The 23,794-nt window shown below is 39.0% G+C and overlaps 1 protein-coding gene and 1 long non-coding RNA gene across 2 annotated transcripts in view; one reads left to right on the top strand and one right to left on the bottom strand.

Annotated features, from left to right (window-relative positions):
* LOC131222897 (uncharacterized) overlaps positions 1-23,794 on the top strand; it is a 42,076-nt gene that overhangs the window by 13,278 nt on the left and 5,004 nt on the right. The gene's annotated exons all lie outside the window — the stretch shown is intronic.
* On the bottom strand, positions 842-6,644 carry LOC131222893 (acid phosphatase 1-like). Its single transcript, XM_058218135.1, has 3 exons — positions 6,229-6,644; positions 1,488-1,697; positions 842-1,174 (listed from the first exon to the last, which is right to left on the bottom strand). The coding sequence occupies exons 1-3, from the start codon at positions 6,624-6,626 to the stop codon at positions 1,000-1,002; spliced, it is 783 nt and encodes a 260-aa protein (XP_058074118.1). The 5' UTR covers positions 6,627-6,644; the 3' UTR covers positions 842-999.

The raw sequence follows: 23,794 nt of genomic DNA, 5'->3' as shown, positions 1-23,794 counted from the left end.
AACCTCACCTATTGATAACCATAATTGTTTCCAAAATTTCATCCATGGTTTAAAACAACATTAGGAAGCCCTTCTAAGATGGCAATTGGTCGAGCTAAGATTGAGCTAGGGTTAGCCCTGGTCCTAACCAAGATAAAAATGCCACCACACGGTCCAGTCCTCTAGGGACCCTGGGAGGAAACAGGGGAATAAAAATGAGTCACGTATGCGTGCATCATCCCAGCTATTACTTAGGTCAATCCTATATTAGAGATGCCCCACTGAAAATCATGCCGCGATTTGTGAATCAAGTGTACCACAAGTACAAAGCAAGTGGATGACCAAATAAATTCCAAGTTTCTCTTGGCGGTCCAAATATTTCAAACAAGGTGGCCACCCTTTTGTGTGGGAATCCTATTTTTCAGTCAAGGCATCTATGTATATGAAGAAACCCTTTAAATAGGGGACCATTGACAATTGACCCAGACTCAATCTAACCTTGGGCACCAGGCTTAGGTTTTAAGACCTCTCCTATCCCTTGGGCCAGGTTCAAGGACCCAGTCCTTGGTCCTAAATGGCCAAGCCACCCACCTCACTACCCACCCTAAGCCTGTTACCATGAGAATGGTCATTTTAAGTGGTTTTGACTAACCAAACAACACATTTTAACCATCCGTTGTTATTTTCTGACATTGGTTGCACTTCACATTGCTTTTTCACTTCAAAATGGCCTGATATTATTCCATGACAACGGTCTTGCCAACACATTGTTATTAGTTCATAATACCAATTTTCAAACATTGGTTTCACTTTCTCCTTTTTAATCATTTAATTAAATAATTTGTGCACATTACCATCTATATGATAAGCTAATAGGTTTTCTTATTCAGTACATAGGTCTCCTCCATACAAGTCCATAAAAGTAGGAAAGGATACAACATAGTAACCAAGGAAACCAAACCGTTGCTCAACCTATGTAGTAAAGATACAACATAGTAACCAAGGAGACCAAACCCTAGCTCAACCGATGTAGTACATAGGGTCAGGAACCTTAAAGGTTCTAAGGCCTGTAGGGGTCCCGAGAATATCACTCCATTGATCTCCCGAGTTTCCAACAATTATACAACCTTCTGCTTGAAGTTCCTTTCTCTTTCCAGTTTTGTATACTAAAGCTGATCCTGTATCCGTAGCTTGCCTGCACCGTATAACCCAAATCATCATGTCAAAACAAACTCTATTTTGGTACCCAAAATGTACATTTGATAGTGTGTACACATACCCCCCCACAATCATCGAATGCATGGACCTCAAAAATCCAACATATACTTTTGAAAGTATCTTTGAAATATATATTGAGATTCATTTCCACCAACTTTGGGTGGTGGGACATATGATACTTTCCAAATACATATATTAAAAAATTCCCAATCTTTCTCATGTGTAAATTGAGACATTAGTTTAAAATTTTATACTATTTTAGGTTCTATAAAACAAAGTTTCAATTATACCTTAATATGAGCTTCTCCCAGCTGTGGAACCCTGCTTTCTTAAGATTCTTCTCTGTAATTTCTCTCTTCGATTCACTTCTTCCCGTTAAAAACACGATCTTAATTCCCAATTTGATTAATTTCTTGTACAGCTTCAGGCTCTCCGGTAGTGCAGGAGCTTCCCCGAGATCCACCCATGCTTGGAATAGGGAATTATCGTACGGCTGCACCCTGAAAATGATGAAATGGCCCATTAGAAAGTTTACATTAATGTATTCATGAACTAGTAAAGGGTCATTTGGATGCAAGAAATGTCATGTTGGGAGCAAACAACTTGTTTATCATTTAACTCATTTACTCAGCTTAGTAATAGCCTAGCACTGAACCTGAGTCTTGATCAACTAGTCGGATGGGGGCTTTAGAGGGGGCCATTCAAATTTTGATCTTGCTATGCTCAGGCCTGCCCATTACCCACCCTAACATTTACTAATATTAGGGAAGAGGAAAATAAGAAGTTTATCCTTAGAAGGTTTACAACAACAAGGATAACTTATTTTTTGAAAATAAATATTATAAAATACTAGGCTTAGCTCAGTGCATGCTTGAATATTTTTTTTTTTCAGGCATACCTATTACATTTGTTAAGTATACCAAATGTGTGACCGTCTGTATATAAGCAACTCTTAGGTTATTTCACCACCACAAGAAAGGGTGTGGACTACACTACCTAATCCGCATCCTACATAAATTTATTATGTCCACGTCAGCAAAAGTATCCTCATCCATACAAAATTCAGGCAAGTGTGTTTTAAAAATGAAACTTTGATTATATTGCTAAGGTCATGCATGCTTGTGTAATAAAACTTGCACGCACACACCACATGGGACAGCATGGCACACACATAGGTGCTGGATCCATTCCATACATCAGTTTCGCCCAACCATCAGCATGTTTTTTCAAAAATAAATCTTGTTCGCTCCGCATGTGGACCCAATATTGGAAATCGGTCATTAAATTGGAAATTACTAGTCAATTATTTCTTTGTTATGGTAATAATATAATAGTTCTTTTTTTTATGGATGGATTTGATGTTAGACATATCTTGCAAAGGTGGCACATGTGTGATGTGTACATGATGTTGATTGCACACATGTACACTTAACAAAGTTCTTGATATTGTAGGGAGGCATGATAGCAAACTCAGTGTGCCAAATATTGCCTGGATTTTAAAATCTCATGATATAATATTATAATGATATTTGAAAACTATAGGCACATTTTAAAATACTGCATTCTTACTATTAAATAATAGCCAGATCAACCTAATATATATATATATATATATATATATATATATATATATATATATATATATATATGTGTGTGTGTGTGTGTGTGTGTGTGTGTGTGTAATCTTAATCATTTACTTCTACCGAGATCTTTCCAATAATATCCTAAGAAAAATCTGAAGATGTCCGGAGAAATTTTCATGCTGAGAAATTGCCGAAAACCGAACTCGCTGGTCACTGCAATGCACGGAACGCTACGGCGGTATCGTCGCTCTTCCCGCATCTCTTGTGCCACAAGTTCCGAGACCATACATCAGTAAGCTGGGGAGAAGTGGTAGGGTCCAGGTGATATATTCATGACATCCAACCGTTCATCAGATGCATGACCTCAAGTTACATCCGGTATACAAACTTCAGACTGATGCAATACTCATATGGAGCACACCACGGGAAAAAAGGTGACGATGGACACCTACCTTTGATTTGATAGGAGCCTCACCATGCGGGGTACCGGCAATCGACACCATTCAGACACTTCGTATGGCCCGGATGAAGGGTATGAGACAAAACCAGTCCGTGTTTCGAGTCAGGTGGGTCGGGCCCTACTGAAAATCAAGAGTGGGAGCTCCATCCCATTTTGTTCCCTGTGCTGTGGTCTACTTGACCGTTGGATCGGACTGACATTTTATACCTGGAGGCTAACAATAGCTCGATGGATGTCATGCATTCGTCACGTGGGCCCCACATCTGACCAGTACCACTGTAACCACCTCTAAAAAAATAATAAAATAAAATTAAAAGGGGGGGAGAGAATAGTAAACGAGAGCGGATAAGGTACGCCCCAGCCTCATCTATGAAGGTGCATGTAAGCCCATTACCATGGGGACCACCTTATGTATGTATTCGATGTCCATTATGTATGTATTGGATATCCATGCAATCCATCCGTTCTTTAAAGATCATTTTAGGATACGAGCTCAAAAATAAAGCAATCAAAATCTCACGTGACTGTACTACAGGAAACAGCGGTGATTAAATGCTCTGCCATAAAAAATTTCCTCAGGGCCCTATAGTATTTTTATAATGTTTATTTACCATCAAACCTGTCTAGAATTTCAACGCAAACCTAATTTCCTTAGGGCCCACTGTAATATTTTTATAATGTTTACCTACCATCCAACCTGTCTGTAATTTCACGCAAACCTGGTCGATGGAAAAAAAAACAAAGAAGAAGCAAATATTGCTTAAAACTTAACTTTTGTGGCCCACAATAAAGTTTTAATAGTAAATAACCACTGTTTCCCATGGTATAGTCTAACTGAGATTATATCTGCATAATTTTTGGACTCACGCCCTAAAATGATATGGAAAAGCGGATGGATGGGGTGGATATATAATAAATACACCAAGGTGTTCTCCACAGTCTAATCCGCTACCACAGAAAACATGCACACCCATTCACAAGTCCCTTTCATCGAGAGAGCTCGGTACTCTGAAAGCATGTGATGGATGATACGCAGGCATACAGAAATTACTCGGAAATTGCATACATGAGATACAGCTAAGTTAAATTAAACTGTCCAAATGATGGTTCCCGTTTAGATGTATCCCCAACCAAAATATTAAACTTAATTGATTATCTGACCATCAGATTGGTAGACATTTATAGACAGTTAAAAAACCTATTCGATGGTCCTGTTCCAAAAACCCATGTCCACGAATCAAAGGCTAGGATTTTTCAATCAATCTGATTTTGTGACTGTAAATTAGACACGGTGGGTTCCACAATTTAGCCTGTTTAAATACAATTAATCTATGACATGGGTACAAGGTGCAGGCGTATAAAGCTTTACACATGCCTGACTCCTATTCTAATACATTTATCCACATGTCATTTTCATAGGATGGAGGACCGCATGATATCTCCCATGCGGTGCCTACTTCCTACCGCCTAGTTGCACACGTATCTGAAATCTGGACCATTCATCAGTTAGGGAATGCTGTGGCCAAAAATAAGGATGGTGATACGCTTATTTTTCTAAGCACCCATTTTTCATCTGCCTGTTCAGCCAATCATCGATATTTTTGGTTAGGGGCATGTTCAAAGTCTACCCTCTTCCAGATGAACGGCTCAGATTCTAACACGTGTGCCACTGGACAGTAGGAAGTAGGTACTACATCAGTTCTGTAAAAACCCCCCACAAAAGTATTAAAATGAACTGCCGTACGTAACCACTGGGAGAGTGTTGTTTCCATTTTCGGCCCAGATATCCGGCCAAATTAGGCGGGCTGAATCATAGAAAACATTGACAACAGTTAATCTGGTCATAGTATACATAAGGTACATCTAGTGAGTGGATGGTCCCGATTTTTTAGCTAAGTGATCTTCATGATGAGTTTTACCTGATGGACGGGTTGGATGTCAGACTAATCTGACACGTGAGCATTTACGTGGTCCAACACAGGCTGGTTGTTTTTGAAAGAGAGGAACGGTCTCTACAGTTGCACGCACCACTAACTGAGGCCCACATTCCAAGATAGTCCGACTATTTAAACCGTCCATATTCTCCACTCATTAAATAAAAAAAATTAGGAAAAAAAAAAAGGCTATTGGCATATGATGACACTACTGCAATGATTCTAACCTTCAAATTTTAGGCTGAAAATGATTACTGCAAAGAAAAATTCACTATAAGATAGTGATGGTCATAATAATTGATTAAGCTTTATTTTCTTACAGTATCCCATTAAGCATAGAGTTCATATCATGAACGGTTAAGATCATTGGACCAGTAGTCATGATGGGCACAATGGACGGCGATGACGCTGGATTCTGATTTGCTACAGAGGCAAAAAGGAGAGAGTGTGAATATATTTATTTCACGTATTATTGTATTCTTTGGTCAGCTGGGAAAAGATGCTAATTCCAAGCGCTTGTGTAGCAGCACGCCGGCACACGTGAAAATATGAAACGCACGTGTGAGATCAGATTTTTCCATAGTGTGGGAAATAATGGTTAGATTCTTTACCTAAAGAAGAAAACAATTTCACGCACCTAATGGAAAAGTGTTTATAATTGCATGTATGCCCACGTGCAGATGAGTGGTTGTGTTCGAATCCCTTACACGTGTGTAATTAGTAAACTTATGTTTTTAAGTAGATTTTAAAAAATCAATAAATTCGACAAATTGACTTTATGGCCAACCGTTGGATTAAACCCTACTGCTTATTAAGGTTCCAATCAACAAACTCCATTCGTTATTGTCGAATGTTGTGGATAGAATGCAGCCCTACGTATTTCTGTAGATAATAGCCATTGATTTAGAATTATACATGGTGTTCCAAACCGTTTACACGATGGGCCTCTAACGTGGAACGGAATGCATCAGCCCAGATTAGATCACCTAACATGACCCCAGATTCAACGGCTATAATCACGATGCATAGCAAACCTCTAATCAAAGGAACTCACCCAAATCCATGTTGCGCATAGTACGGTAGGTTAGAGAGCACGGTTTCATCAATGTCAAACACCCATATTTTCTTTCCATCACCTCCCAGAGTAAGATTAGCGGCGTAGGACGCTGCCGTGTCAGCAACCATCTTCGAGTCCTCACGGTATAGATGACCCAACATGTAGTGGCCAACGTAGTTCTCGCAAGATTGCGGGACTGTTGTCCAATCACGGATATTGTTAGTCTCCACCGCTAGCCTCCAGCTCGAGCATGAGATACCATGGATATGGAGATCCCTCGATCCAGTAAGTGGACGGAGGAGATGAATTGGTAGGGGTATTCCACCCCTTTCCAAGTCTGAAGCGTGGGAAGTTGCTACGATGGTTGTGAGGAAGAGTATTGCAAGGGCTTCCATGATTAGTGGTTGTATATGCCTGACCTCACGGGGTCCTTAAATAGATCGCTCCTTGAAGAAATAGCCTTAGTGTGGTAGAGGAACTACGATCGTGCCCCTAGATTTTGAAATTTTATAGGTCCACGTAAGCATTGCCCAATTTGTCACGCTGACTTCCAGCCACCGTCATGGTTGTAAGAAATCCACATGCTCATCCATTTTTTCAGTTATTATTAACAACATGCCCCGAGAATGATTCAATCCAAAACTTAAGTGGGCCACACGACCGGAAATAATGAGGATTGAATCTCTACCGTTGAAACATTCATGGGTCAACGAAGTTTTGTATGAGCTGATATTTCGGTGTTTTCAGTTCATGCTAATAGGAATGACCTTATGATATATATCGATCGCATTTAGACATTATGGTGCAGCTAGGGTGGTTAAAATGTAGTTATTTATTTATTTATTTAATATTTCTTGTGTGGCTTACTCTATTATATTTTGTTTCAAAATTTATATTAAAATTAAAATTTTAAATATTTTGATTTTTCTTCACATTTAAAATTCTTGAAACTTTCCAGCCGTGGATTTTATCTAACATTGAATTTATCAAAAAGAAAAAAAATTATATATAAGATAGATTTGTTTACCTTAGGACTTGAGCCTCATTTAGAGAGCAAATGAATTTGGCAATTCTTTATTTATTTTTTACCTATTGCATTGTGTACTTAAGTTTTAGACTCATTTTTTGGTCCGTCCAGAAATATAGATGGAATGGGTGAATTTTTCATGATCATCGAAATGACCGCACCTAGCTACCTAGCACAGGTAGTTCCCGTGAAAGGCTTTTGCGGGCGATCCATATCCGGAGCAGATTAGTAACAGTGATTAAGGTGTTATCCTAACTTGGCAGCTCGTGATGTGTGCGGAGAAGCTGTCTTATCTCTAACAAGCATCCGACGGCCAATGATACGCCACATAGGATAACATTAATTAACACCTAATCGGCACCCATCCGACGGCCACAAAAGTTTCTAGCCAATATAATATTTGTTTTCTACGTTCATCCAAATTTGTATGACCTTTGTATGACGAATAACCATTAAAGTAGCCCCAAGGAAGTTTTTAATGCTGAGGCCATCTATTTCCACTATTCATGTAGTATGGTCCACCTAAGATTTGAATTTGCTTCTTTATTTGAAATAATAATATAAAATAATTTGGGAAAAGGAACAGATAATGTTATATTTAATGGAAGGAATATTCAAAGAAATTTTTGTGGTAAAAATAATCTGGACAGCAATTTTAAATGAGTACATTTTAATAATTTCCCTTTTTTTCTAAAAAAGTAGCACAGTGTGAGTATTCTATGCCACGTGGTGTGTCCATGACAGCTAACCCATCCAATAAGTGTATCCCCATGACTATAGCACAAAAAATCAGATTGGTCAAATTATAAAGTTTGCCATAAAAATCAGATTGGTCAAATTATCAAGTGGGCCATAGGTGAATTGAGAGTTTTTGTGTGCATTTTCATACGATGTGCCGTCCTGGATGATTGGATAAACATGATTTTTTGTTCATGTGATCATCATGGTAGGATGAAACTGTTGCACGGATTAGATTTAATTCACACAATGTGTAAACTGTTGCACGGATTAGATTTAATTCACACAATGTGTACCCTACTATGCTAGGCTCTACTACCTTTTGAGAAAGAAAATCGAAGAGGGCCTTTCACTCATTTCCTTCGTATCGGGCACGTGTAAAACGTGGGAGATAGGTCAATTCAATAACTTGGGGAACCCGATAGAGTTGGAAAATCCAGAAGGATTAAAAAATTCAAAACCTTGCATATGATAAGTTCGTAATAAAAAAATTAATTAATTACATGGGATAAAATATTCTAAGACTTAGAAGATTCGCGGATTGGGTACAACACCCATAAGGACGAGGCTAGAGTCGGACGGTCCTATAAGAGGATCTGTGGGTCTGTCATAGTGTATATGTTTTATCCACACCATATAAATCATTTTAGGGCACAAACCTAAAAAGGATGAAGATTGAAGGTTCATATGGACCACACTAAAGGTAACAGTGGAGATTGAATTCCTACCGTTGAAAACTTGTAAGGGCTTACCATGATGTTTATTTACCATCCAACATGTTTATAAGGTCACGTAGACCCGTATGGAGTGGAAACATAAATACCAGCTTCATTCAAAACTTATGTCCCAAAGAAGTTTCAACTGTTAGCTTTCAATCCCCACTTTTTCATATGGTGTGGTCTAATTAAGATTTCAATCCATGTTATTTCTGGGATCATGCATTAGAATGATCTATAAAAATGGATGGACGGTGTGGATAAAATATAATATCATGATGGGCCCCATGGAACCCCTGATAGGACCGTCTATCTGTGGCTAGTTCCTGATGGGGTAGTGCCCAGTCCGGGCCCCCTGCAGTACTGCTTACGACTTTTTTCTTTTTCCAAGGCAAGTTGGGCTCTAAGCCTCTAACCCTATGGCGCAGCTTCGTGTGTAGACCCAGACTGTGGGGCCCACCTCGTGTGTGCGCCTTACATCTACGTTGTCAATCCATTCTGACAGATCATTTTATGTCTGGGTAAAAACAATGAAGAAGGTTGATATCTAGGGTGGACCACACCACAGGAAACAATGGTTATTGACAAGTAAAAACTTCCTGTGGGCTTGAAACGTTTTGGATCAAGCTGATATTTGTTTGGTCCTTCATCTAGGTTGTTTTTTTTTTTTCCTTAACGTTATCAACAAGTTGGATGGCAAATAAACATTCCCTTGGTCCCTAAAATGTTTTTAATGGTGGATATTCAATCACCACTGATTCCTGTGGTGTTGTCAACCTAAGATTTGGATCTGCTTCATTTTTGAGACTGTGATTTAAAATGAGCTGTCAAAATGGCTGAATAGCATGGATGTAATCAGGAATTGCTCCACCCACCTCCAATCCAGCAAAAGCCGCTCCCCAACCTTAGACCTAAGCGCTAAAACGGACCCCATCTATTACCGGGCCAATGGCTTAACCCAGTGGCATTTTCAAAGAATCCGAACAAAAGATTGGTACCAATGTGCACAGTTGGATCTATCAATGCCATTGACGTTTCTTAATTTCATAGGCTCGTTTTTTTTTTTTTCTTCTTCTTCTTCTTCCTCTTTTTAATCATCAAGAGGGGAACCGTGAAGTAGTTGCAGATGTATGAAATTTCCAAATGGACATTGTCAGGTTTATATTGCATGTGATAGCTTCTTAGTTCTCACACAGCCAGTGTCCAGGATTGAGGTGTTGCAATAAAATCACAGAACATAGAGGAAAAGGTTGGCTAAGCAAATGGACGCCGTTTTATATATACAACGCATACATCATGGTGGGCCCCATGGTCAAGATTGCACTCACCTAACCATGTTCCTCCCTCTACATGTATATACAAATCCTTTCTCTATGTGTAACCTATGCCCTTTCTCTGTAGCCTATCATGTACTGAACAAACTCTAAAATTATAATGATCAAGAAATCATAACCATCCAATTAATAACATTTAAATGTGGGATTAAATGTAAAATAATATGATCCAAATTCAAGAGAAAAAATCAAAAGGTCCGAAGTTATTGACCATTGATTCTATCAATGTGGGCCTGAAGAGCTAACCAGCAGGGAAAAAGAATAAAGAGTTGACCATCTCAATTTCCATGCAGGTGAGCCCACCAGTCAGAGGGTGCGGGTAGGGTGGATCGCAAACTGTGGGGCCCACGGCAACGTATGTGCCTTACATCCACACCATCTATCCATTTTGATAGCTCATTTTAGGGCATGATCCAAATGTTAGGTAAACCATACCATAGTAAACAAGCACGATTGAATCCCTACCATTAAAAACTTCACGGGGAACATGGAATGTTTATTTTCTATGTTAATAAGGTCACAATGACCTGGATGAAGAGACCACACAAATATCATCTTGATCCAAAATGTGTGGCCCGTGATAAGTTTTTAACAGTCGATTACCACTGTTTCAAAATGGATGCACGGCGTGGTATAAGGCACATACATCATGGTGGGCCCATGGTCAGGAATCCCGCCCACCCACCTCGGTGGATGTGGGAATACACGTGCACTACCCAATGCAAAATGTGGTAGGCTGCAGGTTGTGGCACGCAAGGGGCAGACAAATGGAGAGATAGATTCAAAACAGAAACTTTAGAAAGAAACATTCCAACAAAAATCCAAGTCATTTGCCTTTTTCGTGTAAAAATCTGAATTGTGTGTTAATGTACAGTAATATAAAAATAGCCCTACTACTTAGCATTTTATATAAAGAGAGAACGCACTGAAGAAATAAAAAAACAAAAACAAAAACAAAACTTCTTTCACTTGAAATAAGTAAGTTGCATTTAGAGCTAAGCATAGGAGAAGTCAACTAGGCAGACTCGACTGAATCAAGTGAGTGGGTCAATCCGAATCAAGCAGACTTCGCTCAATCCAAACTCAAATCGAGACGAGTTCGGATCACTCAGTATCTTGACTCCACCCAAAATCTAGCTCAATATTTACCAACTCAATCTGAAACCCAACATGACTCGGGTTCATAGAGAGAGTGTGTGTAACTAAATCTAATCTAACCTACCTGCCGCACCCAACCCGACCTCTCTTCCTCCCTCCTCATCCTCTCCTAAGTCCAACAGCCACCCCTCTCTCTCTCTCTCTCTCTCTCTCTCTCCTTCAAGGTAATTTTGTGTTCGGGAAGACTTTTTTTTTTTTTGGGTTAGCTTGTTAGTACACACCCATGTCAGCACACACACTCCATGTTAGCCACCCCCACTAGGAATCAATACCAAGACCTCAAGTGTTGAAATGAGGTATCTCCACTCAGTCTGCCATTTGAGATATGGATTTGGGTGTTGTGTTCGGGAAGCCTTGATATATTTCATTATTTCTATCAATCCCTGTGAAATACATTATGTTATGGTATTCTAATTTGGGAGTTTTGTGAAATTAGAGTTAAAAAGTAAGAATTTAATGCTCAAAAATCACTAAAGCAAGGGGATGGATCTTAGGAAACCAAGATTGAAGAATTCACATGCCAAAGATCCAAGAAAACCAAGTGAGGAATGAAAAGAATCGAAGATTTGAAGTGAAGAATCCCGAAATCGTCTTGAAAAGTGTATACTAAAGCTCTGAAGTCTATTTTGGAAAACTAACGCAGCAGGAAGTTTGTTTTAAACGAACTATGCAGTGAGAAGTCTATTTTGAGAAAATACGTATATTTGAGCCGTTTTCTAGGGTTTTCAACTTTGTACGAAAATTGGAGTTCTCTACTTATAAATAGGGCCTCCTAGGGCATTCTTAAACATCATTAGAAGTATTCAAGAGCAATATTTAGAGTTTTTTAAGAGTTCTTTAGTTTTATTAAAGCTTTATAAGTTATTTTTTTTATTTTAGATCTTTTCTATTTGCATTTTTTTCTTCTTTCTTTCTTGTTGCTTTTTATTTCTGCAATTTAATTATGTTTTTCTAAGTTCCCTCTAGCCCAAGCTAGAAGGGAAGCACATGGGTTTAATATTTCTTTAAGTTATGATGATTGATTGTTTTAATAATGAGAAGAATGGTGTATGCATGTTATCTATTATTTAGGTTTTGTTTTTTATCCTCTTGTGAGATCCATATGTTTCCATCATATAAGATCCACATTGATGGATAGGCTTACCCTAGATCAATCAGATTTCCTAAATAGGAGAGGTTCTCAACCTGTTATATTTCTTTGATATTCATTATCCTATAGATATTGAATACTTAAAATCACTGGCGCTTGAGAATATATGTCAATGGTGCAAATCCATTATTTTCTAATCTTTTATATCATTTATTAAAATATTTAAACTGTTTTATTTTTCTATTAGGCTGACCATAGTGCTCAGATCCTAGTTATGTTATCTAAGTCATCATGATTTTGGAACATTAACCTACATGTGGAACTTTGAAGCTTGGGTGTTATTTTATTCAGTTGAATTACATCCATTAAAAAAATTCCAAAATCAAATCATCAATTTAGTTTTTATTACTTAGTTTATTTTGTATTCGATTTTTTCCTTCTTGCAATTCATCTCCCCGTGGGATCGACCCTGTATTCACGGGATACTAATACCAAGACCTCAAGTGTTGAAATGAGGTATCTCCACTCAGTCTGCCATTTGAGATATGGATTTGGGTGTTGTGTTCGGGAAGCCTTGATATATTTCATTATTTCTATCAATCCCTGTGAAATACATTATGTTATGGTATTCTAATTTGGGAGTTTTGTGAAATTAGAGTTAGGTAGGGTTGAATCGACAAATTGAAATAGGTTGGGTGCTTGTATTTGGTCCAGGTTAGCCCAAGTATGTCTAGGCTAGCTCAAGTGCAGCTGGGTTGGTTCAAAGTGAGCTATTTCTAATCTCTAAACCCTAAACACTACCTTTTAAAGAAGAGGTCAATTCAACCCAACTTGGTACTGACTCGACCCGGCTCAATCCCTGTGAACAGGTAGGACTCGGCCCGGGTTAGTTGAGGCCCGACGAGAAGGCATACTGGACTTGGTACCAAGTCAAGTCAAGTTTAGGTCAAGTCTATTTCAAAATCAGGTTAGGTGATGTCACCCTTAAGTCAGTCCAACTCAAATCGATGCCTAACTTTAGTTGCATGTTGCTATTTTTGTGAGTGAAATCCAACACATAAGTTGGTGAGCAACCAAAAATAAAAGGTTTGGAGAGGGTTGAAATTTCCGTACTCATCCAACGGTGGGCAAACCATCTTCCTATTTCCATTGTTGTGGTGGGACTGAGATCTAGATCTTCCCCTCTTTTGGGCTAGTGTCCTAGCAGGAGCATATGCACCTGATGGAGGGAGCAGATGTCACAAATATCACAATAGCCTCCACGTAGCCTTTACTGGTCAATGCTTTCCTAATTAATTTAATCCTATCTCCGGATTGTTAGAACCTGTCTAGTATGACAATAACAACTAACAACCATACTTATTGTTTATTGAAGCATATCTATAGTTTCAACCAAGATAGTGGGGCCCTTACCGTGAGGCCCACCTTGATGTATGTATTAAGTATCCAAGCCGTTCAATCACAAGTGTACCACACCATTAGAAACAGTGTGATTGACCATTAAAAACTTCCTGTGAATCACAAAATTTTTGGATCAAGCTGATATTTGCTTTTTCCTTCATTCGGTTTACGTGACCTTATCGACAGGTTATTGGATGGTAAATAAACACTGCAGAAACATTATGGTGGACCGTAGAAAGTTTTTAATGGTAGGGGTTCAATCACCACTTTCTCCTATAACATGGCCCTCCTGAGATTGGTACCTGCTTCATGTTTCCGCTCATGCCACAAATTGATTTGGAAAAACGAACGGACGGTATGGATTTAGAAAACATACATCAAGGTAGCCCCATGGTAAGGAGCGCACTGTCCTGGGTGACGCTGCGCCGCACCTAATCCACTCCCAAGCTCTTCGCTCGTATCCACCGTAAACTTGCCCAGGTTGAACTGTTAGTGGTAAAGCCCTGGGCAAGACAGAGAAGAGAACGTTTCAGCACGTGAACCATGTGCTATTGCATAGCCCCATTTGCTTGGACGTAAATGCCCATCGTACCCACACGCCCCTCCTGTATCCATTTGGCTGTACATGACCAGCTATTTGATACTCTGACTGTATACGGTCCTTGATATGCATGCAAAAATTGTACAGCATACAGTAACAAACATATTTTTGTGTTTTCAATTCATGCTTATAGGAATAACCTTATGTATTGTATGGATGTCATATAAACAATATGGTGCAACCATGGTGGTTTAAAGTAGGGCTGTACATCGAGTTGAGTCAAGTCAAGGTGGGGCAAGCTTAGCTTGACTTGTCCATGCTATACTCGAGCACGAGCTCGCCCTCGACCTCAACATTGAAGCTTGGCTTGTTTGCCAAAGCTTTCGAGTTGAGTTCGAGTCGAGCTAGTGGCTTGAGTCGAGTCCAATATACCTCAATAGGATAAGGGAAAAAAAAAGAGAAAATGGGTACAAGTGGGGTTTTTTAGTACAAAAATTTTAGTTTTAACTTTTTTTAAAAAAACTTAAATATATATATTCAAAATTAATATTATATATATATAATATATTATTAAAATATATTACTCGAGCCGAGACGAGCTCGAGCTTCGAGCTCGAGTCAAGTTCGAGTCAAGTTAAGTTGAAATACACCATGGTTGAACTTGGCTTGAACTCAACTCGAGCTTTGGTAAACAAGCTTGACTCACCTTGAATCGGCCTTTCAAGCCGAGTCAATTCGAGCTGAATCGAGTCGAGTTGAGCGAGCTTTTCGAGCTACCTTAACTCATGTACAGCCCTAGTTTAAAGGTAATTATTTCTGTATCTAATTATTATTTATTGTGGGGCTTACTTTGTTGTATTTTGTTTCAAATTTTATTTTAAAATTGAAATTTTAAATATTTTAAATTCCTTCCAATTTTAAAATTTCTAATGCTTTTAGGTTATAGGTTTTGTCTCGTATCAGATTTATCAAAGAAAATTTTTCTGTATATAAGATAAGCTTTTTGTCTTAGGACTTGAGCCTCATTTAGGGGCATATGAATTTGGTCTATAAGAGACTAGGCCAATAGCTCTAATATATACCATTAACCATATATGTATGAGTATTCGTAGAACCTAACATAATCAGAGAGATGTGATTGTGTTTCATTTTCAAAAGATAAAATATTTTCTAATATTCTAAAAACTTTTTCTGTCTTTTGATTTATGAATTTTTATTGTTATATTCGTCGTTGACTTAACTCAGCACTTTCAAATTAAACTATAAGTGGTTTTGTGACTACACTGCTAAGACTGGGTTATAGTCATTTATCTTGGAGGTTGATTGCTCTGGAAACCTTTTGCACTTGGAACACTGTTCAAGGAAAGCAAATTCAATTTCAAGCATAGACGCATTAACTAAACTCTGTAAATTTTCTATATTAAATTTTATTTTCTTTTTGCTTAACTTATTAAGATATTATCCTAACTTTTTTTTTATTTGTTTACACGCACACACATGCCTTAGTGGGATTTCACCACCTATGGATAGTCGAACCTGGATGAGTGTTGAAACTTCCAGGAGTCTACCACCGGAGCAAGAGTAGCGAACCAGGTGTTATCCTAACTTGGCAGCTTGTTTTTGGTGTGGAGAAGCTGTCAAAACGGCCCCTCGAGTTTCATAGGTTGAATGTGTGCTCGGGCTTGATCTTATCTCTGACAAGCATCCAACGGCCAATGATACGCCACATTGGGATAACATTAATTAACACCTTATCAGCACCCTTCCACCTTGGTCAGGCCGCACCATGTGGCGAGATGTGTCTGGTCAGATATGGTACGAGTATCTGCTCTGAAAATTCTGATTTTATTTTTCGATAACGCCTGACTTATCAGGGAGCAGATAAGGTTCATCATTTGGTCGCAGATGCGCCGAGTACCCGCTATGCTGATAATTCTGATTTTATTAGTCAACAATAATGCCTGATTGCGTGGCTCTTACTGTAGGTCCAACCACCTTGATATATACATTTTAAAATTCATGTCGTCCATCCATTCTTTCATATTATTTTAGTGCATGAAACAATAATGCTGGATCAAATTCATATATGAGATGAACCATATCATAAGACACAATAGTTATTGAACGTTAAAAATTCTTGCATGCCACAAAAGTTTTGAACTAATATAATATTTGTTTTCTACATCCAAATTTGTGTGACCTTAAATACAGTTTGTATGGCAACCCAGAAAGTTTTTAATGGTGAAGCCATCTATTACCACTATTGATCATGTAGTATGGTCTACCTACGATTTGAATCTGCTTCAATTTTTTGAAATAATAATCTAAAAGGATTTGGCAAATTAAAGGGATGGATAATGTTATATTTAATGGAAGGAATATTAAAAGAAATTTTTGTAATAAAAATAATCTGCACCGCAAAAATTTTAAATGAGTACCTTTTAATAATTTCCCCATTTTTCTAAAAAAGTAGCCTAGGAAAGTCTTTCAGAAATCCGCGTCCGTCTATGACATCTAACACATCCAATAAGTGCATCCCCATTGGTCAAATCATCAAGTGAGCAATAGGTGAATTGAGAGTTTTTGTGTGCATTTTTATATGATGTGCCGTCCTGGATGATTGGATAAACATAGTTTTTTGTTCATGTGATAATTACGGTAGGATGAAACTGTTGCACGGATTGGATTTAATTCACACAATGTGTACCCTACTGCGCTAGGCTCCACTATCTTTTGAGAAAGAAAATCGAAGAAAGCCTTTCACTCATTTCCCTCGTATCGGGCACATGTAACACGTGGCAGACAAGTCAGTTCAACAACTTGGGATACCCGATAGAGTTGAAAAATCCAGTAGGATTAAAAAATTGAAAATCTTGCATGTGAAATGTTTGCAGAAAAGGTAAATAAATTTACATGGGATAAAATACTCTGGGACTTAGAAGAGGGCACGGATTGGGTAGTACCCCGTGAGTACCAGTCTAGAGTCGGACGGTCCTATGAGGGGATATGTGGGCCTATCATGGTGTATATGTTTTATCCACATCATATAACTCATTTTAGGACACAAACCTAAAAAGGAGGAAGATTGAAGGTTCATATGGACGACACTAAAGATAACAGTGGAGTTTGAAAACCTACCGTTGAAAACTTGTAAGGGCTCACCGGATGTTTATTTACCCTCCAACATGTTCATGGGGTCACGTAGACATGTATAAAGTAGAAACATAGATACTAGCTTGATCCAAAACTTATGTCCTAAAGAAGTTTTCAACGGTTAGCTTTCAATCCTCACTTCTTCCTATGGTGTGGTTTACTTGAGACTTCAATCTACATTCTTTCTAGGTTCATGCAATAAAATGATCTATCAACGTGGATGGACGGCGTGGATAAAACATAAATATCACGAAGGGCCCGATGGAGCCCTTGACAAGACGGTGGTTAGTTCCTGATAGGGTAGTACCAAGTCCGCGCCCCCTGAAGTCCTGCTTCGGACTTTTCTCTTTTTATTAGCCGTAGGGACGCGGATTGCGTACTAACCCCGCCCGTTCCTAACTCCGAACGGGCAGTTCTTTGGGCGGGCCCACCATGATGTATCTGTACATCCAAGCCGTCAATCTCTTTTCTCAGATTATTTTAAGGCATCAAAAGAAAAATGAGTAGATCCAACACTCAAGTGGACCTCACGGTAAGGGTCACACTGTCATTCCGTACGATGAGGGAGTAGCCAATCCGTTTCCCACCGTTGCCCACTTCAGATTAAACACATACAAATGAGGTATTTGTTTCAAAGGTGAACGTCGTTGTTATCGCTGTTTTCTTTGGTGTGGTCCACTTGAGGATTTTATATATTTAAATCTTATATTCATGCCCTAATATGAGGTGTAAAAACAGATAGACGGTGGGGATAAAATGGATTCCTCTGTTATCCGGTCATCAGGGATTTTCTGTTACCCTAATGGTTTGGCGTCCGAAGCTTTTTTTTTATTATTTTTATTTTTTTAGTGAGTGGTGACGTGGACCAATGAGGATTAGGGTATCAGGAAATCTCTGTTGACCAGATAACAGAGGATCCGGACTGGCATTGAGAATTATTTTGAAACAAGAAAGACTCATATCTGACGATACGTTGCAGTCCAACTCAAACACGATGGGTAGTACCCACGTGCTTCTTCATTTAAGATAATGGATAACCGTTGATATAATTATGAAAAACAGATGTGAACCACAAGATGGGTGGGACCAGATGATTTTTGCATATGATGATCATCATGTTAGAGATAAACTTTTGTATGGATTGGATGTCACTCAAACACGATAGTATGAAATTATTCTGTGTCTGGACGGTAAATTACCGTACAATGGGTGGAACACGAGCATCTCTTTTTTAAAATAAAAAATAAAAAAATTAAGTATGATATCTTGATTTCACGATCTGCAAGGAGATTCGTTTGTCCTTTTCATTTTTTGTTTTACTTATTTTTCTGTTTTTAATTTGCGTTTGGCGTGTAACTGACGGTTCTGCCGACACGAAATGCATTTGCTCCTTTTGATGTGAATGATTTAGCCCGTAGAACTGGAATGCACTGCACCCATTTCTCGACAGCACAGGTGGCCGGGCAAGGTATCGATCGGAACCGTTCATCTGGTTTTAAGAAAGGTTGGATGAAAAATGGTCCAAAATACAAATCGATTAGATGTTCTAACCATCTAATCAGTTGAATTTAGATCGATGGTGGTAAGAAAATTAGTTAACGGCGAGCACCCAACAGGAGAACGTGAAGAAGATTTTTTAATTTTTTTTATGGTACGCTTTTCTATGCATCGTACGGTCGTAAAATATCACTGGATGAATGCCTCCCATTGATTCATCGCCAGAAGTGGATTGGCTACTAGCCGACGGAAACGGATTCGCTACTCCCTCTGCCGCCAGCCAATTGCTGATGGTCGGTGCTCTGTAGCCTAACCATGATGTATGTGTTTCATCAACGCCGTACATCTATTTTTCCAGATCATTTTATGGCATGACACCAAAAATGAGGTATATCCTAATCTGAAGTGGACCATATTACAGGAAACAGTGTTAAATGAACGTGGACGAATAAAAAAAATTTTGGGGGTCATAAAAGTTTTGAATCAAGTTTGTCTTTTTTTTTCCCTTCGTCTGGGGCTGTATAACCTGATCAACAGACTGGATGTCAAATAAACAGTACAGTGGGCCTTAGAAGGATTTTAACGGTGGATATCCAATCACTATTCTTTTCCTGTGATGTGGTCCACCTGAGATTTATACCCCTCTTACTTTTGGATCAAGCCCCAAAATGATCAGTAAAAATGGATGAACTGAAACACATACATCATAGTGGGGCCCACAGAGCACCGACCATCAGCCACAGGGCTGGTGGCAGGGGCAGTAGCCAACGACGGACGGTCCTGCAGGGGCTCTATGGGTCCCACATTAATGTATTTGTTTTATCGACGCCGTCTATCCCATTGTACAAAGCATTTTAGGCCATGATCCCAAAAAGAGGTAGATGTAAGTCTCAACTGTACCACACGGTCCACACCTCAGGAAGCAGTCGAATGGAACGGAGATGATGATATTTTCCAAAAAATATCATCATATCCAAAGACCATCTGGACCACACCACTGATAGCGGCAGAGATAATGATTTTCTCCATTAAACAATTCGTAGGATCCATCATAACGTTTATTTTCCATCCATTCTGTTGGTAAGATCACAAAGACCTGTATGGAGAGAAAAAACAAACTTCATGTTATCCGATACTTCGGTGACTAAAAAAGATTTCAATGGTAGACATTTAATTCTTCACTCCTTTTTGTAGTGTGGTCTACTTAATAGTTGGATTTGTTTTATTTTTCATCTCAAGCTTTTAATGGTTAGATCTGTTTTAACAGATACCTAAGACCTACAAAATTTGCTGGCGTCAAATACAGCCGTTGTGTATTTGGTATGCCAATCCGCTCATGTAACAATAGCGGATTGGCATGTGTACCGCACACCAGTTATATAGCTGCTAGTGGTACGTGTCGATGCGAAGATGAGCACTGATGCTCCTCGACCTCTTAGATGAATGGTTCAAATGAGATCAAGGTTACATGGCCCCTACACTGATGTATTTATCATATCTATACTGATCATCTATTTTTAGAGATCAGTTTAGAGCATTATCCAATAAACAAATCATATCCAAAGATCATCTGGACCACATCACAAATAGCAATAAAGATAATGATTTTCACTGTTAAAAAATTCGTACGGCCCACCATGGCATTTATTTTCCATCCAATCTGTTCATAACGTCACAAAGACATGGGTGAAGAGAAAAAACAAATTTCATATTAATCTAAAACTTCTATGACCTTAAAAAGGATTTTAATGGTAGACGTTCAATCCCCTACTACTTTTTTCAGTGTGGTCCACTTGATAGTTAAAAATGTCTTACTTTTCACCTCAAGCCTTAAGACGAGCTTACCAAATGAATGGATGGTTCAGATATAACACATACCTCATGATCAGACACATAAAACTAACTAACGTAAATACAGCAGCTATGTCCCTGGTGTTAGGTACACCAGCCAACCCTGGACCAAAGCTAACGTGGTATACGAGTGAAAAATACCTCGTTTCAACACCGAGGTCTTGTCTCGATCCCCGGTGGACTGGCTAGCAGTGACGTGTGAACTTATTCCCTAGTGGGGTGGCTGGCACTGACGTGTGAACTGACAGTAGGGCATGCTAATAAGCTAGTGGGGTGGCTGGCACTGACGTGTGAACTGACAGTAGGGCATGCTAATGAGCCAGTGTGAACTGACAGAAGTGGGGAATACTAATAAGCTAACAAAAAGGAGAAAAGGGTACACCAGCCAATCCGCTTCCTCCTGCGGAAGCCTTCCGCACAAAGTTCCTGTAAACCTGGGTGGGGCTCACCATTGCATGAAATAGTATTGAATGAGTGCTTACTATTAAAAACCTTTTGGGCATAAAAGTTCTGGATCAAATTGGTCTTTATTTTTTACCTTCATCGAGGCTTCTATGACCTAATCAATAGATTGGATGTCAAATAAACAGTACAGTGGGCGTTAAGAGAATTTTAACGGTGGATATCCAGTCACTATTGTTTTCATGTGGTGTAGTCCACCTGATATTTATAATCCTCTCATTTTTAGCATCAAGCTTTAAAATAATACGTAAAAATGGACGAAACAAATACATAATGGTGGGCCCACAGAGCACCTACCACCAGCCACCGGGCTGGTGGCGGGGGAGTAGCATCCGTTTCCGGATCAAAGACTCAATGGGGTCAACAGTGATGTTTACATACCATCCGTACCGTTCGTAATGCCATATCCTACGATTATTTCAACTGTGGACCTACAATCCTCACGTTTTCAGCTCACTCGAATTCTGTATGTGGCTCATTTTAGGCACCAAGTACTAAAATGATCTAAAAAAACGGATGGACGGGGTGGATTTCTAAAAACACGTGGAAATATTGTTTTCCTGCGTCATGATTCGGTCAGGTCTTCGATTCCTCTCACTGATGCTCTGTGCCAATTGATGCCCCCATTAATATCATCATGTAGGTTGCACGTGTATTTACTGCAGCCTTTAGCAAGAAGTTTATGTTTATGAGAAATCTACCCCGTTCATCCTAACAAAAACTAGATGGATCCATAACTCAAGTGAGCTACACGGGAGGAAACAACGGGGATTCAATTACCATCATTTATACATTCGTATGGCCATAAATGTTTTATATAATTTTTGGTTTTTCACTTCATCACAGTGGTGATGACCTTATAAGTGGTTTACATGGTATATAAACATCAAGGTGTAGCTCGTAAAGTTTTCAATGGTAGTCATTTCTTTTTCCAATTTTTCCTCCCGTGTGGCCCACTTGACTGTTTTATTCACCTAATTGTTTTGAACTTATCCTAGAATAAGACCGCAGAATGGATAGATGGTGTGGATTTCTCAAAAACATCACTGTTGAGCCCACCTAACATTCCAGTGTAGAAACTTTCAGAAATCCACTTCCGCATTGTATCAATTTAGGCCAACTAAATTATGGAAGTTCTATAGCTAAGTGAAATCCCTAAAATCAGATTAGTTTAATAATGCTGGGATAGGGAGGGATTAGGTGAGACCCCATATCCACCGAGGTGGGTCGGAACCCTGACTTTGGGCCCACTGTGATGTATGTGATTACGTACGCGTACACTTCATCCCTATTAAAAGTTCATTTTTTTTTAAAAAAATAAAAATAAAAATAAAAATAAAACAATAAAAAAATGAAGCATATGACTATAGTACAGAAAACAGTGGTAATCGAACGGTGAAGACTTCTCGCTGGCCACAAAAGTTTTGGATCGAGCTGATATTTGTTTAGTCTACTCATCAAGATCGTTGTGACCTTATCAACAGGTCAAAAGGTCCAAGTGAGATTTAGATTTGCTTCATATTTTGAACCATGTCCTAAAATCATGAGCTTTCAAAATGGTAGATATGAGCCTCACTTAATCCGCTCATGCTGGGATAGGAGAAATGGATTATTTCTACCCGTCTAATAAAGTCCGCTAATGTGACATCAAGTTACATTAAATAAGAATCAAGATCCTCTGTTTGCTACAAGCAATGATTTCCTGACTGCTGCAATATGATTGGTCCACCTACATTGTTAGTACTGCTGCATTAAATGTAAAAAATTTCTGCACGTTGTAAGCAAATGATCCTGACTCATTAAATAATTTTAATTTTTAAGATCTTATAAACTAGCACTTAATTTAGACCGTTGAATCTGAATCCGTGTGTATACCGATTCCTTCAACAGCCAACACAAAATGCCTTCGCCTCTATGGATTTGAAAGATTTAGCCCGTGCACTTGGAATACGTTACACTCCTTTCTCCACAGCAGAGGTGGCCTGGGAAGGTATCAATAGGAACGTTCATCTAGTTTTGGACATAGAGGATGGAAAATGGTTCAAAATACACATCCATCGGAGGATCCAACCGTCTGATCAGTTGAATTTAGATCAAAGATGGTAAGAAAATTAGCTGATGGCATGCAACCAACATGTAGGGCTGTGGATGGGCCTGGATTGGGCCAGGCAAAATTGAAATTTTGAATAAGCAGGTTCTAGCAGTTCCAAATCTGGGCCAAAGCCAACCCAGGGCTGGCCCATTAAGAGCATACCAGTAGGAGAAGGTGAAGAAACAAATCTGATGGTGTGCTTTTTTTATGCGTCGGCCAGTCTTGAAAGCACAATGGATGGCTCCTATCGATTCCCTGCCATGTGTACGGTGGATAGATGTCTCTTTCCTGTTATCTATAAAATTATCAATTATCCGCGAGAAAGATCTACGTACTGAAATTCTCTCACATATACTATCAGTAGAGCTGGGCATCGGACCAAGTCGAATCGGATTGAGTCCAACTCGACTCGGTCCGAAATTAACATGGACTGACCCGAACTCGATCCAATCCAGGACCGAGTCTGGGTCATCTGACTTGAACCAATCCGGACCACTGCTGGC

This window comes from Magnolia sinica, chromosome 13 (genome assembly GCF_029962835.1).
Source record: "Magnolia sinica isolate HGM2019 chromosome 13, MsV1, whole genome shotgun sequence".
NCBI lineage: Eukaryota > Viridiplantae > Streptophyta > Magnoliopsida > Magnoliales > Magnoliaceae > Magnolia > Magnolia sinica.
The sequence above is the reverse complement of the archived record's forward strand: the minus strand, read 5'-3'. Positions and strand labels throughout refer to the sequence as shown.